Source organism: Scyliorhinus torazame, chromosome 17, assembly GCF_047496885.1.
Source record: "Scyliorhinus torazame isolate Kashiwa2021f chromosome 17, sScyTor2.1, whole genome shotgun sequence".
Classification (NCBI taxonomy): domain Eukaryota; kingdom Metazoa; phylum Chordata; class Chondrichthyes; order Carcharhiniformes; family Scyliorhinidae; genus Scyliorhinus; species Scyliorhinus torazame.
Window position 1 is genome coordinate 14,155,491 of NC_092723.1, and position 15,584 is coordinate 14,171,074.

The 15,584-nt window shown below is 47.0% G+C and overlaps 1 protein-coding gene across 2 annotated transcripts in view; it reads right to left on the reverse strand.

Moving 5' to 3' along the window:
• Positions 1-4,652: 4,652 nt before the first annotated feature.
• The window catches only part of pik3c2b (phosphatidylinositol-4-phosphate 3-kinase, catalytic subunit type 2 beta), a 226,824-nt gene continuing 215,892 nt past the window's right edge, over positions 4,653-15,584 (reverse strand). For both annotated transcript variants that reach the window (XM_072480072.1, XM_072480073.1), the window contains exons 30-33: positions 14,249-14,330; positions 11,313-11,419; positions 8,687-8,812; positions 4,653-7,349 (exon numbers count right to left, since the gene is read on the reverse strand). In XM_072480072.1, coding sequence (XP_072336173.1) covers positions 7,155-7,349; positions 8,687-8,812; positions 11,313-11,419; positions 14,249-14,330 — 510 coding nt within the window. In that variant the 3' untranslated portion in view covers positions 4,653-7,154. The remainder of the gene's footprint in view (positions 7,350-8,686; positions 8,813-11,312; positions 11,420-14,248; positions 14,331-15,584) is intronic.

Consider the following 15,584-nt stretch of genomic DNA (forward strand, 5'->3'; position numbering starts at 1 on the left):
ATGCTGGTGGTGGAGGAGAAGAATAAGGCCCTGAGGGCGAAGGTCGAGGATCCAGAGAACAGGTCCTGGATGCAGAACCTCGGTATCGTGGGGTTGGCGGAGGGGGTGCAGGGCCCCGAGGTCAACCAAATACTTTGCTCAGATGGTTGCAAAGTTGTTGGGGGCAGGTGTCCCTCCCGGAGCTGAATAGGGCCCATTGAAGACTCTGGTAGAGGCCTAGAGTGGATGAGCCACCAAGGGTAGTGATAGTTCGTTTCCATAGCTACCAGAAAGAATGGGTCCTGAAATAGGCCAAAGGGGACAGGGACATGAGGTGGGAAGGGAGCATCTTCCGAGTTTATCAAGATATTGGGGCAGAGCTAGCAGAGGCGTGTGGCGTTAAATAGAGAGAGGTTGGCGCTATGCTCTGTATGCTTCATCCGATGCCAGTGCTTATGTAGTTACATTGTATATGTTGTGTTGCCCTATTATGTATTTTCTTTTATTCCCTTGTCTTCCCATGTACTTAATGATCTGTTGAGCTGCTCGCAGAAAAATACTTTTCACTGTAGCTCGGTACACGTGACAATAAACAAATCCAATCCAATATGGCCCAAGGTGGGATATTGAAATTTGTAAATGCTTTGATTTTGGTTATTCTTTTGCAGTGGTGGTGGGAAGTTTCTGGCTTTTTCTTTGTTGTGCGGGTGTGTGCTATGTCCGGGGGGGGGGGGGGGGGGAGGGGTTTCCATGTCACCCCAACTTCGTGCCACTGCCAACATAGATTTACGAAACTGTCTATTTAATCACCCTGTTAGCGGGGGGCTGGTGAGCGTGGTGCCGGTGAATCGGCTGGCGAGCCTTCGTTTGCGGCGAGAAGCCAGTGGGGCCTCGGTAAGTGGACCAATTGACGTTGAATAGCGGTGCCGGCCTCGCTGTGCCGAATGCCGGGAGGCTCACGGCAGTTCCCGCTCGCTACCGCACTTAGAAACCTTTCCGGAGAATCGCACCCATTATCTCATTACTGTTTATGGGAATGTGCTGTGACCTAAATTAGCAGTGACATTTCTTACTTTCCAGCAGTGACTACATTTCAAAAGTATTTAATTGCCTGTAAAGAACCTTGGAACATCGTAAAAGCTGTGTAAAGTACTAGAAGTTTCTTGTTTCTGATCGCCCTTTCTGTTATTTTGTAGTGAAGCATTTTTTTAAAAATACTAATTTTGCCTCTAGCTGTTTAACTTAGTGAGACTCCCCTTCACCTAGCTCTGTATAGTTGTGATTATTTTCCACTTTATTTTATTTATAATTGGCTGACTCATCTGTTTAGATCTTCTCGACTCTTCTTTGGCTGAAATGTTGATATCATCCTCCCGGATCAGTTCTTCCTTCATCTCTTTAAAGATGAAATGTGACTCATAAGCCTTTAGTATAGTTAGGTTCCAAGTTATGTGAACTTTGATCAATCTGTGGCCAGGGTTTCCATTTTGGTGCCACATCTTCCATTTCCTGTACGCCAGGATTTCCCAAACATTTCCAGCCACGGAACCCCTCATGACTTCCCAGGAGCTTCAGGGAACCCCAAACATTCTTATGTTGGGAACACGTTTTAGCCCTCTCCCATGAATCCCATCCCATGGCCCCCCTCACATAAGCCTCTCCCCCATGGCCCCCCTCATAAATCCCGTCAAAGCCACTCCCCCCCGAATCGCCTGCCAAACCACCCCCCTTAAATCAACTGCCAAAGTCGCCCCCCCCCCCCCCACCATGAATCCCTACCAAAGTCCCCATGAATCCCATGTCATAGCATTTCGTTTATTTGCCAGTATTTACTTTTTTTTTTCAATGTGTTCTCAGGATGTTTGACACTGCCAAGATAATAATTTATTTTACTCAGTAAGAGTAATAATAATAATCTTTATTAGTGTTACAAATAGGCTTACATTAACACTGCAATTAAGTTACTGTGAAAATCCCCTAGTCACTACAGTCTGGCGCCTGGGAGAATTCAGAATGTCTAATTCACCTAACGAGTGCGTCTTTCTGAACTTGTGGGAGGAAACCGGAGCACCCGGAGGAAACCCACGCAGTCATAGGGAGAACGTGCAGACTACGCACAGACAGTGACCCAAGACGGGAATCGAACTTGGGATCCTGGCGCTGTGAAGCAAAAGTGCTAACCCCTGTGCTACCGTACCGCCCGTACTTACCTCTCCTCTGCTCGCTCAGCCGCATTACTGCCCAGCAACAGAAAAAGAACAAGAAATTGTGACCAATCAGAGCTCTGCCCCTTTTGAGCCTTGGCTACTTATAGCCTCAGTGAGCCTAATGGAAGTCAATGTTCAGAGAGGGCAGGCCATCCGATTAGTCAATTTGATCTTTTGTTTTTCTTTGATTTGTGGCCACAAGTCTTTCTTGAATCTTTGCTTCTTCAGCTGACCTTCGCGCCCATTTAAGTTCACACACTTAAAAAAAACAATTGCTGCCTTTTTGTCACATGGCTGCCTGAGCTTCTGCAGAATCCCTGGAGGCCTCTGGCAGAGCCCAGGGGTTCCGCGGAACCCAGTTTGAGAACCCCTGCTGTACACTATCTAGGCTGTCTTACCAATTTAAAATGAGCACTGCCTCTCGTGACATTTCGAGTGCACTGAATCATAAAGCTGACACGTACTACATTTCCAAACTATTTTGACTCTTCCCTATTTATACTAGTCCCCATCAACATTCCTCATCTTACACTTCCTTCCCTCTTCAGAAAGCAAACTGTCCTCAGAGGTCCAGACCTGATGATTTGCAGCCAACTCGCAGCCTTATCTTCTTGATTAATTTGCATTAGAGATTTCCAACAGGAGTGATTTACTCCTCCCAACTGTTTCAACATCATTTACCTCCAATTCTCCCGAACATACAAGGTTACACCATTTCTTTCCTGCGTTTTATACCCCGAATATTAAATCTATTCCTGATGGGCTTGACCACATTTCTGATAGTCCCGCTACCTCAAATTCTGCCTTTCCTTCTGATAGTTGCCCTATTTCATATCCCTTCCTGTGTCATGGCTGCTCACAAGAGAAGTGCCTCTCAACTTAACCAACAAAGTTATTTTGTTAAAGCCAAAATACTCTGGCGATTTCAGAGAACTAGAAGATGTCTTTTCTCGGATATGAATCGTGCAAGCAATGGGTCACCCGGCTTGCACCATATCCTGTTCATCTCACACCTTTATTGCTTGCTGACTTTCACATTGCTTTCAGTCTGAAAGGTCCCAATTTTAAAATTCTCCTCGTTTAAAATCCCATCTTAGTCTCTCCCCTCTCCATTACCTTCTCCATCCTTTGAGAACTCCGCTCTCCTCCGATCTGCAGCCCTCCATGCTCATCCTCCACTTTCTTCAGTGGAAGCCGTTTTGACCACAGGCTCCGGGATGGCCTCCTCTTCTGCCTCAAGATGTTCCTTAAAATCTACCCCTTTGGCCAACACTTGCCTTAATTTCCCTTGCATCAGGTGTTGAATTTTGTTTGATAATCAGACACTTTACCTTAAAAGGTGCTATGCAAATACAAGCTTTGTACCTTAAAAGCACCATATCAATGCAAGTTTTTGTTGTTACACAGAGTTCCTTTGTGTCAACTCGGGTGGATCCCGTGAGACCTTACCATATACTGACCTTAAATAGAGAATATTCCAGTGTGTAATCTAGTGAAACAGAGATGAACGCTTCTTAAACAGGATAGATGGAATGAAAACCAAGACAAGATGTGCAGTTTTAAAGTGTTTTTTTAAATATACAACAACAGGATTGTGTATCAATCAAAAAAAAGTACATTACTTACAGGCAACAAAGATTTGCAAACAAATCTTACAGAATAACTTCCACCAGGGTTAATTAAAAACGACATCCAAGTAGGAGACAGTGGTGCTTTTCCTTATGTACACAGGTAAATTGAAACAAAGCACGGGAATTTCACAAAGCTCCTTTTGTAGCTGTGTAGCAAAAAAGGTAATGGGAAGTGAGGTGGGACGTGAGGTGGGCAGCTGGTTCAAATATCCTTAACAGAAACAAAGCCAAGCTCAATATTTAGGGCTGTCCTGCGTGGAACGAGAGGGGTTCACCAACAGTCCCAGCTTAGTTCAATTGGGAATGAAATCCCCAAGGGAGAATCAGGCAAGACAAGTGCTACCTCATCTCTAAATCAGAGATTCATGTATTGTATCTAACAGCGAATCTAGCTTACTCACAGTACATTCTACCATACCGAGAGGGGCCACTTTTACAAGAGGCATGGCACGGCCACGTGGCTTCAGTTCTTATCAATGAAACATTAGGCAATTTACATAACCTTCACCATCAAAGTGGGATGGAGGGAGAGACGTGAGCTGCGCTAGAGAAGAAAGTTCATGTGTTGTTGATGCTTAGGGGCCTGGTGCACCCCTTCCGGTTACTAAAAGATAGAGAAGTGGTGCTAAAAACGAAGATCAGGTCACAGAGTTCGCCCTGCACACAATGTAGCATCTGGTTCAACAGTTACTCCCCCCACTGTTACACACTAGATATTGTGCACACAAAGAGTAGCGGAAGTCTGGAACTGTGTCCCCCCGTCCCCCCACAAAGAAAAATGCTGCTGAGGCTGGTTGTCACTTTCAAACCGAGATGGCCAGGTTTTTGTCGGCCAGGTTTTTGTCCGTAAAAGTATTAAGGAATATGGAACTAACTTGGGTACAAGGGATTGAAATACAGAACTATGATCTTTCCGAGTGATGGAACAGGCTTGAGCAGCTGAATGTGCCCCTTCCCCATTCCTTAGCCATTTTCAGGTTTGCCACATGACACGTGTGCCTCCAATGGGATGGAAGTACCTCTTTGAGATAGTGGTCCCTGTACAACACCGAGGTAGAGAAGGAAAGTATAAGACACGAGGAACAGTATTTCTGTCAGTGGACTTCTACTTTAGGAAAGGAAGACTTTCCAAATAATTATTTAAAACCATGGTCCCCCCCAAGTCACACAGACTTCAACACTCAGACGGTGTAAGTCCTGGTCACATGGTGCATTCAACGCTACACCCAGTTTCCCAGAGTTTAATCTGGTGTGAAAATCCAGTGGCCAAAGCAATAATGTCAACACAATGAGTGCCCCTTCCATTGTGGTAATGATAAAATCTACGCTGATTGATTAATCATGACAGTGACCTGCCGCAACCTCCTCAAATAACTCTTTATTGATCAGAGGTAAAGACCGTATTGGATGCTCATGTCCTCCAATTCTTCACCCATGTAATGATAGAATCCCAACAGTACAGGAGGAGGTCATTCACCCCATTGAGTCTGCAGCGACCCTGTGTAAGAGCACCCTACCTAAGCCCAACCCCCCCCCCCCCCCCCCCCCGCCATATCCCCTTAACCTTTTGGACACTTAAGGGCAATTTAGCACGGCCAATCCACCTAAACTGCACATCTTTAGACTGTGGGAAACCGGAGCACCCAGAGGAACCCACGCAGACAAGGGGAGAACGTGCAAACTCCACACAGTCACCCGAGGTCGGAATTGAACCCGGGTCTCTGGCGCTGTGAGGCAGCAGTGCTAACCACTGTGCCGCCGTGCCGTACAAATCTAGTCAGTGAGTGTTGGCAGTCATGCACAAGAAGTAGCACTGAGTGTTGGCAGGTTTTTTGGGCATGGATGTAGCAGCCAAAACCGATCCTACCTTCTCCAGAGTACACATGCGCTTACCTTCAAATAAGGGTCATTGACCAGAAATCAGCAAGAACTTTAGCTAAAAACCCAGCTCCCTTCTCATCCCAGCCTAAGGCCAATTATATTGCCTCAATTGCTGCCCTAGCTGAAACCAACTAACTCAGCATCGACCATGGATCGAAGGTAGGATATTCTTGCTGCCTCAGCTTTTTGACCACCTGGCTGAAATCAGATAACACTGCATCAACCTTTTAATGCAAGAAGTATATTAATAACTCCCTCAGCTGCACCACTTGCAGCATAACTGAACATGCTCCCAAAACTAATTTGATGGCTTTAAGATAACCACTATTTTTGGGTTAACAGCATTCATTCTCTACCAGACACAATCCTGCCTGATGGAAGTTTTCTTTTCTCTTACATTCAATTGAAAAAGAGAGAAACAATGGGGTAAAAATGCATCTCATGTGACATTGCATGGGTTGCCCATCATATAGCTCACTCGATAGTCCGTTCCATTGCCTTCAACAGAACTGAATGCGGGACAGGCATACAACGGTCGGTGTGATTTGCCCATTTAGCCCATACTTCCCAAGACCAATTACTACACCCAACGGGAGCACAGTAAGAAGCCTTACAACACCAGGTTAAAGTCCAACAGGTTTGTTGGACTTTAACCTGGTGTTGTAAGACTTCTTACTGTGCTCACCCCAGTCCAACGCCGGCATCTCCACATCATACCCCCAACGGGTACATGGCAGGATGTCAGTTAGACGGAATGGGACTGGTGAGGCAGAACGGTCTACCCGTGCTCACATGTTGCTAGATGCTGCAAAGCACAAGGTGAGCCATTTGGCCATATATTGCTTCTCTCACATTACAAGGTTCCATTTACACCCCGAAGCCACCAAGATATGAACTACACACTTCCCAGCTGGGCACACAAGAGAGACCTGAGGGGCAGTGAGAATACTTTTGTGAGTGGACTGCGGTCTGAACGTTGGACACTCTCATTTATGCTGTGCCACAATCCTGGACTTTGATCAATTCCTGGATGGTTACTCCTTCCTCTTGTTTGTGTTTAGTGCAAAAAAAAAATTGGAGTCAGTCCTTCATTACGACATGGTCGCCCACAGCACAGTTTAAAAGCATATAAACAGTTCAAATATTTTCCTTCATTTTCATAGTGTAATAATACACAACTTGGGAGCAAATAGTTTGCATCTCTTGACGCATGCAACATCATGCCCAGTAATCCTCGAGTCTGAGGGCGGTGTCTCTTCAACACATTCCAAAATGAAGAGGCTCAAAAACAATGTTTGAATACCTTAACCTCCTCATCGAGTCAGTTCACGAATATAAACGAAACAAAGGAAACGCAATTGATCATTCCTTGTTATTTTTTTCTCTCCCTGCTCCCTTCCAAACCCGCACCTCAGTTGAGGTCCAACGGAGAGCCTTTAGTGACGTCACTAAATACTTAGAACAAAGTGCCTTGTGGGGTCGTTGATCCCAGGTGATACCAGCCAACAATTTTCTGGTTTAAGTTGAAGTCCTTGAGGTTAATATACACCTCCCCAAGCATTATGTTTTCCCGGAATGCTTCCTCACTCAGCACACGCAAGTGGATAACTCGCTGCTGCACATCGCCTTTGGGAATACCATCATACACCAACTGGAAAACAAATGGGAATTGTTTTCAACTTTAATATTGTAATTCACAAAAGACAACAATTTAATTTTTGTGCAAGACATGTTCTCCATATTTCCCCCTTTCTTCATCCCTCAGTGTCACATAGATAGGCCACTACGCCGTCCCACGCCAAACACCCTACCTCCCCATTGCACTACCGGGTTTGAAGAACTTCCTCAGATGGTGCCCTTTCGCTGAGGGAATACTTGACCTTTGCTTCATACTTTCCCAACAACAAGGCGACAGAAGCAAGAACCGCTTGAGTGCGACGTTAATCTGCATCGGATCCATCTGGCTCACTGATGCCCTGTCCTACCAAGGGCAGCATTCCTCTTCAAGTTAACCAGCCAACATGAATGCCCATCACCAGAATAGATGTCAGATGTCTAGAGATAAGGATCAAGTTGTCAAGTGACATTGATCTTTCAGATCTAGGCTCGGTTTTCAGTAGAGGATGAAAATACTTTGAGGAGACAACGGGTGACAACTTGGTCAGTAGCGAGCACAGTATTTTTTTATGGTTAGCTCACAAGGTTCCATGAAGAGATAGTTAAAACCAAAGATATAGGTCAGGGACACATAACACTGTGGTGGGACCTGCTAAAGACACATCCTGGCAATTCTACTTCTGTTTTTTTTCAAAACAGAGGATTCATTTTATTGTTTTAGTTTTAATACAAATTCAATGAAGCATCAAAAATGTGAAAAGCAATACTTAGAAGAACGAACAAAATAAAATTGGTTTCTCATTCTTATATGCATAAATTGCTCCATGGGACTTGGAAATATTCTTTAAAACCTAGACAATTCCCAATCTCATTTCAACTTTGTGAACACGTTTTAGTTAAGCGATTCTAAAGTTTTTGCACAAACTAGCCCTTTAGCATCCCGGAACTAGCTTCATCCCAGGAACTCGGCAGGAACGGGCAGCACGGTAGCCTTGTGGATAGCACAATTGCTTCACAGCTCCAGGGTCCCAGGTTCGATTCCGGCTTGGATCACTGTCTGTGCGGAGTCTGCACATCCTCCCCGTGTGTGCGTGGGTTTCCTCCGGGTGCTCCGGTTTCCTCCCACAGTCCAAAGATGTGCAGGTTAGGTGGATTGGCCATGATAAATTACCCCTTAGTGTCCAAAATTGCCCTTAGTGTTGTGTGGGGTTATTGGGTTATGGGGATAGGGTGGAGGTGTCGACCTTGGGTAGGGTGCTCTTTCCAAGAGCCGGTGCAGACTCGATGGGCCGAATGGCATCATTCTGCACTGTAAATTCTATGATAACTCAACCTCCACCACAAGTGGTGGAACGTCCGTTGCAAACCTACCATTTCATTATACGTTGGGTTACAAGTCTTTCGAGCTACTTTAGTTTTTCTCTTGCTGGTTTTCTGAGGGTCTGGCAGTAAGTAGATTTTCACATATGGATCTGGATCAGTCCCATCTTGCAGAACCTGAAGGAAGAGAGATGATGCAGTTGGCTTCAGTGCAGTCAGATCAGATTAGTTTTTGACTGAGATGCAGAGATGTCTAACACAATGTGACAAATACCAATCTGGGCTCCACTCTAAAGAAATATAGCAGCCTAACCCACAAAGATCCTGCAACTGGAGGAATTGGTATTAGATTGCCAAAGAGAATCTTAGGGTGCGTTCCACCGGCCGCTTCCCACCAGAATTGGAGCAGGACGCAGACGGTAGATCGCAGGAGGGGCCTCCCCCGGGATTCCCGATGGCCGTTATGCCTCGCAAGATCTAACCAGATCTCACAAACTCAATTTTGGGCGGGATCTAGTCTCACACGGTTAAGTGAGTTCAGAAACCCACTTAGCTGTGCTGCCGCCTGGCATCAAACAGCCTTGCCGAGGAGACCCCAGCCGAGCACCGATTAGTACTGGTCCCCAATAACGGGGACTAGGCATACTGGCACTTGGGGGGGTGGGAGGCGGGTCTCCCAGGTGATCAGAGGCCACCAATGTGTTCAGCCTCTGGGCAGGGTGGCATCCTGGTGCTGCTGGTGGGCAGGGGCACTGCCAAGATGCCAGGCTAGCATTTTCTCCATGTTGGGCCCGGGTGTGCCTTGCCCATGTGTGGTTGGGTGTGGGGGGCTGTAGAAGCCAGGTATTTTGAATACAACTAGTATAGGTAAAAGATAGCTGTTTAAGCATAAATGTTGAGCCCCAGTTTTAAATACCCATTTATACAGCATAATTCACTTTTACTGAAGTCCGTTGTTCTGGCAAATGCATATTTTCAAAGACAGTGTGACATTAAAACAGCACAGTTGCAAAACAATTTGACACTGCTTGTGCTGATTGTCAAGGCCAAGGACTGAGTTCCATGGAAACTAGGTGGCAAGAGTCCAATGCAGTTTGTAAGAGCATTGAATCATATATATATATTCTCGATATGAAGTCTCAATTGTTACATTAGCCAAGCCAGCTAAAAGATTAGCAAAATATCACATTCCATAACATGTAGACATGAAACAATTAAAAAGCTAATGTTGCACATTGAAGATGGACGGCTTGCCATCAAATCAAATGTGTTTGAGTCTAACCCAAACCAATTAGGATTATATTGGGGTGTGATTAGATGACTTAAGACATATATGAAAGTGTATAACTGAAAAGTTTCCGCCTGCCATTTTAGTGTTGTCTTTGATTCTGTCAGTGTTGTGCGGTGTGTCTTTCTGTGTTGTCTTTTGGTGTTGTCTGTCCTTAATTTCTGTCTTTGATTCTGTCAGTTTGTCTTTCTGTTAGTTTAGTCAGTTTTGTCCTTAATAGTCGCCATTTTTAGAGATGTCTTTTGGGGGTTCTGTCAGTCTGTCAGTCTGTGTCAGTGATGGAGTGTACTTTTGACTTTGAGTTTGAGTTTAGCTGAAGATTAGCTCTCTCTCTCTTTTCATGTTTCATTGCCAGACTTTGACCTTTTAAAAGTTACTTTCGAGCTGTCTGCCTAAGCAAAGAAAGATGATGTCTGTAATTCTCTGAAAGCTTCGAATTGTCTACGAATTGCCTTTTAAATGACTTTCAAATTGTAATCAAGCGACTACAAATAAAACAATTCTTTTTGGCACCTGAGAAGTTTATACTGCAAATTTCTGCTGAGTTCCAGTATTCGCAAAGTGCTACTGATAACCGAATAGCAGAGATAATATAAATTCCTTCAACTTTAACAGTCGAATAATACAAGGAATTGAACAACTTGGCATAGTCCAGAAATAGTACAAATCTTACAACTTGTCGTATTGCGCCAGGACTTGATTCAGCAACTAAGCTTCCCCCAAACTTGGCGTAGTTCGACAGGTTAAGATCCCATAAATTAAAGATTCCTTCATTTTGGCGTAGTCGCCCCCCCAAGCACCCCCTTTTCGGTGAGTTTTGGGATGGGGGGGTTGGCGGGGATTGCGTCGAGAGATCGGGGCACCATTTAAAAATGGCGTCCGGATCTCGGGCCAGAAATAGCCAATAGAGTACCATCGGATAGCGTGGTTGTTCACGGGGCCTGCTAATCCCACCCAGACTGGACATTGAATTTTGTTTTGGTTAGATCGCACCCTTATGTTGTTCTACAAATATTCAGACAACAATGTGCAAGGCTGAAACTGAGAGTTTAGCTTTGCAATGAGCACTATACTGCACAAAGAATGAAAATCATTAAACTGGCTTGTCCTGATTCACATGAAGTGGCTGGAGAACATGGGCGCAAAGGCGATTCATATGGGGAAATGAAATCCAGGTCAAATTCTTCAGTAACCTGGAATGATTAGAAATGCTGATCGGCACAGAGAATACAAACAGACTTCAGAACACCAAACTCGGCGTCGACCAACTGATCCGCATTAAAAAAAAATTTTTTTTAAAGGTTTTTAACTCATCTATATTTATCAAATCAAATGGTGACTTGGAGTGCTCCTTCATCTGAAAAATAATTTGTAACCACAGACACTCACCAGGCCTCGAATGTGCATCACCATAATAAAAAGTTTGTCATTCTTGTACGAGATGGACAGCTTCACCTCTCCGCCAACCTTCCCCATTGGTGGTGTTGGAGGGATGTCTTTGAGCGATAGAAAAGAAGATTAGGAAGATGAGAGTATGAATATGGAATACACTGTCCTTAAACATGTAGTGACCAGGAATCTCCATTGACAGTTCAACTCCCAGTGTGGAAGTAGCTATTTAAAGCTGATGCGCTAAGCCAAATATATTGGGAGACTTAGGAACATCATAATAGGGACTGGTGCCGAAATTGGCTAAAGGGCTTTGGCATTCCTATGGGGACTAATGCAGCTAGAAACAGCATAAATGGGATAAAATCATAGCCAGCGGCCTAGACGACAACAGTAGCGGCACCGTGTGGGCAGCATGGTAGCACAGTGGTTAGCACAGTTGATTCACAGTTCCAGGGTCCCAGGTTCGATTCCCTGCTTGGGTCACTGTCTGTGCGAAGTCTGCACGTTCTCCCAGTGTGTGCGTGGGTTTCCTCCGGTGCTCCGATGTTGTCCCACAGTCCAAATATGTGCAGGTTAGGTGGATTGGACATGATAAATTGCCTTTAGTGTCCAAAATAAAAGGTTAGCTGGGGTTACTGGGTTACGGGGAAAGGGTGGAGGCGTGGGTTTATGTAGGGTGCCCTTTCCAAGAGCCGGTGCAGACTCGATGGGCCGAATGGCCTCCTTCTGCACTGTAAATTCTATGATTCTATTCTACGATCGGGAGGAGTAAATTGAGTTCAGCTGGTTGTGACCAGCGATTTCTCGAAAACAGCAGTATCTATGTAATTTTGCTATTGGCCATGAGTGTGTCTTAACACCTAATGCTCAATAAGTGAAAGAGCAAGTTTGAGGAGCCATATGGTCTCCGCCTGCCCTTCCTCCTTATCAGCATTATTAACTGAGTGTTTAGGCTCATTAGCACAGACACTGGACTGCAACCTTTGCTTATGAATGGAAACAAAAACATATTCCTAACACCTGCAAGCTCGCACCAATCAAACATTGGGGCAGGATTTTCCGGTTGGAGAGCGGGCGCGGCCGAGGTCAAAGGACTTTTCCATTGTCCGCGTCTCCGCGTGGCGATCTTGCGGGGCGGGGTGGAAGAATCCAGCCCATTGACTCATCAATGAGCATTATTCATTCAGAATGTCATGTTATGAGAAAACTTGAATAAAATTTCTGGTTTGGTTTATTCAGAAGTTGGTGAGTTTGAAGAAAACAGAAAGAAGGGTATTGAATAATAACTAAGGTAGGGCACAAACAAGCCCTTGGGGGCGATTCTCCGATACGGAGGCCAAGTGTTCGCGCCGTCGTGGACACCGTCGCGTTTCACGACGGTGCGAACATGACCTATTCTGGCCCCCATAGGGGGCCAACACGGTGCTGGAGTGGTTCACGCCGCTCCAGCGTCCTTACGCGGTGCCAATCGGACGCCGCGCCAATCCGGCAATACGCAGTTGGGGAAGCCCAATCCTGCGCATGCGCGGGGAACGTCTTACGCACGCCGGCCCCTCACCAACATGGGGCCGGTGTTCTGGGGCCGCGCGCGGAAGGAGGTAGGCCCGGAGGGGGGGGGGGGGGGGGGGGGGAAGGGGCCGGCCCGCCGATCGGTGGGCCCCGATTGCGGGCCATACCCCATCGGAGGCCACGCCGGTAAAGGAGCCCCCCCCTCCCTCCCCCACAGGCTGCCCACCCCCCCCCCCCCCCAGCGTTCCCGCCGGCAGTGACCAGGGATGGACGGCACCGGCGGGAACCTGTCGTATCGTAGTGGCCGCTCGGCCCATCCGGTTGGAGAATCGCCGGTTCTCCGAGCGGCCCGGTGCGAATCGCGCGCCGCTGGTTTCCAGGGGGTGGGAGAATCGCGTGCAGGGGTTGGGGCAGTGTGGCGCGATTCGCGCGGCGCCCCGGCGATTCTCCCACCCGGCGTGGGGGAGAATAGCGCCCATTGTGTTCGACAGCTTCCACTGTGAGTTGGTGAATTAAGTCTTAAGGAAGGGATGGGTTGATGAGGCAGTGCATTAGAGAATAACGCACCACAGGACAGAGTGGTTAGCAATGGTTTTGTACCTCTCGTGCCTCGAATGAAGAGTTTGTAGTCACTGCTAGTTCGGAGAAGCAGGACAGGGTTTGTCCCTCAGGAGGGGTGAAAGCCGGCACAGAACATCGAAAGCGAACAAGGGTCTGTCTCCTCGTCCTATCCACCCATTCTCATAATCCTATCTATGTGATCCCCTCTAGTCCCACAACCTTCTGAAATCTCTGTGCTCCTCTAATTCTGGCCTCTTGAGTTTCCCTCATTCCACCATTGATGGCCGAGCCATACCTTCAGCTGCCTGGATCCTAAGATCTGGCATGTTCCAATTTCCACTCAAATATATACTGACCAGGTAAATGTACTACTCCATGTTTCAGAAGAAAGTTCATTGTTGGAACCTTTGGTTCATGAGAAGGTTCATGAGCACCTGGGCACAGGTAGGAATGATGAGAGCTATCACATCAATAATGACTGTGGGTTTCTAGCGTTTGGTGTGATTGATACCCCCAAAAAAATGAAATGAATATATCTGTGTGTGGGATGGAGAACCGACATTCAAATTGTACCATCCAGATCTCTGGAGAAGATGACAACCTGAACCAGACCTGGCAGTGACTCAGGCAATCTGTCCCTCCCTTTCTGTGGGGAACTACCTCTCTACCCTCAGGATTTACATTCTGTCAGGTTGGACACAAACCCTTATCCATGCTCTGCACAGTAGTGCTTCAGAGAGTCAGCTTGCTATGTCACACTAACTACTTCTGTGGCTTTGCTTGACTACATGTTCGAGAGGAAAACTAAAAGCCAAATAATGAGCTGTACAGAGACACTGCTGAGATAGGAGTCAGGAACACACCTGTTGGCTTTGGCACTGCGTTTCCAGCTAAGGACTTGTCATCTTTTGGAAGTGGGTGAAAGAAAGTGTAGACGAGATCACACTGGGGACACAAAAGAAGAAAAGTTACTGCCATTACTGCACTGTGCAATCAATGGGTCCAAGAGCATCTTTCATGACCTGACAAGACTGAAATGGTGAGGAGGAGAAGGTAAGTGTGTTCGGAATCTGCATCTCCCTTGCCACCATAATCCCACTGTCCCGACTCTGCATCTCCCTCCCCATCATAATCCCACTGTCCCGACTCTGCATCTCCCTCCCCATCATAATCCCACTGTCCCGAGTCTGCATCTCCCTCTCCACCATAATCCCACTGTCCCGACTCTGCATCTCCCTCTCCACCATAATCCCACTGTCCCGACTCTGCATCTCCCTCCCCATCATAATCCCACTGTCCCAACTCTGCGTCTCCCTTCCCATCATAATCCCACTGTCCCAACTCTGCATCTCCCTCCCCATCATAATCCCACTGTCCCAACTCTGCGTCTCCCTTCCCACCATAATCCCACTGTCCCGAGTCTGCGTCTCCCTCTCCATCATAATCCCACTGTCCCGACTCTGCGTCTCCCTCTCCACCATAATCCCACTGTCCCGGGTCTGCATCTCCCTCCCCATCATAATCCCACTGTCCCGAGTCTGCATCTCCCTCTCCACCATAATCCCACTGTCCCGACTCTGCATCTCCCTCTCCACCATAATCCCACTGTCCCAACTCTGCGTCTCCCTTCCCATCATAATCCCACTGTCCCAACTCTGCATCTCCCTCCCCATCATAATCCCACTGTCCCAACTCTGCATCTCCCTCCCCATCATAATCCCACTGTCCCAACTCTGCGTCTCCCTTCCCACCATAATCCCACTGTCCCGACTCTGCATCTCCCTCTCCACCATAATCCCACTGTCCCGAGTCTGCATCTCCCTTACCACCATAATCCCACTGTCCCGACTCTGCGTCTCCCTCCCCATCATAATCCCACTGTCCCGACTCTGCGCCTCCCTCCCCATCATAATCCCACTGTCCCGGGCCTGCATCTCCCTCCCCACCATAATCCCACTGTCCCGACTCTGCATCTCCCTCTCCATCATAATCCCACTGTCCCGACTCTGCATCTCCCTCTCCATCATAATCCCACTGTCCCGACTCTGCATCTCCCTCCCCATCATAATCCCACTGTCCCGAGTCTGCGTCTCCCTCCCCATCATAATCCCACTGTCCCAACTCTGCGTCTCCCTTCCCATCATAATCCCACTGTCCCGACTCTGCAACTCCCTCTCCACCATAATCCCACTGTCCCAA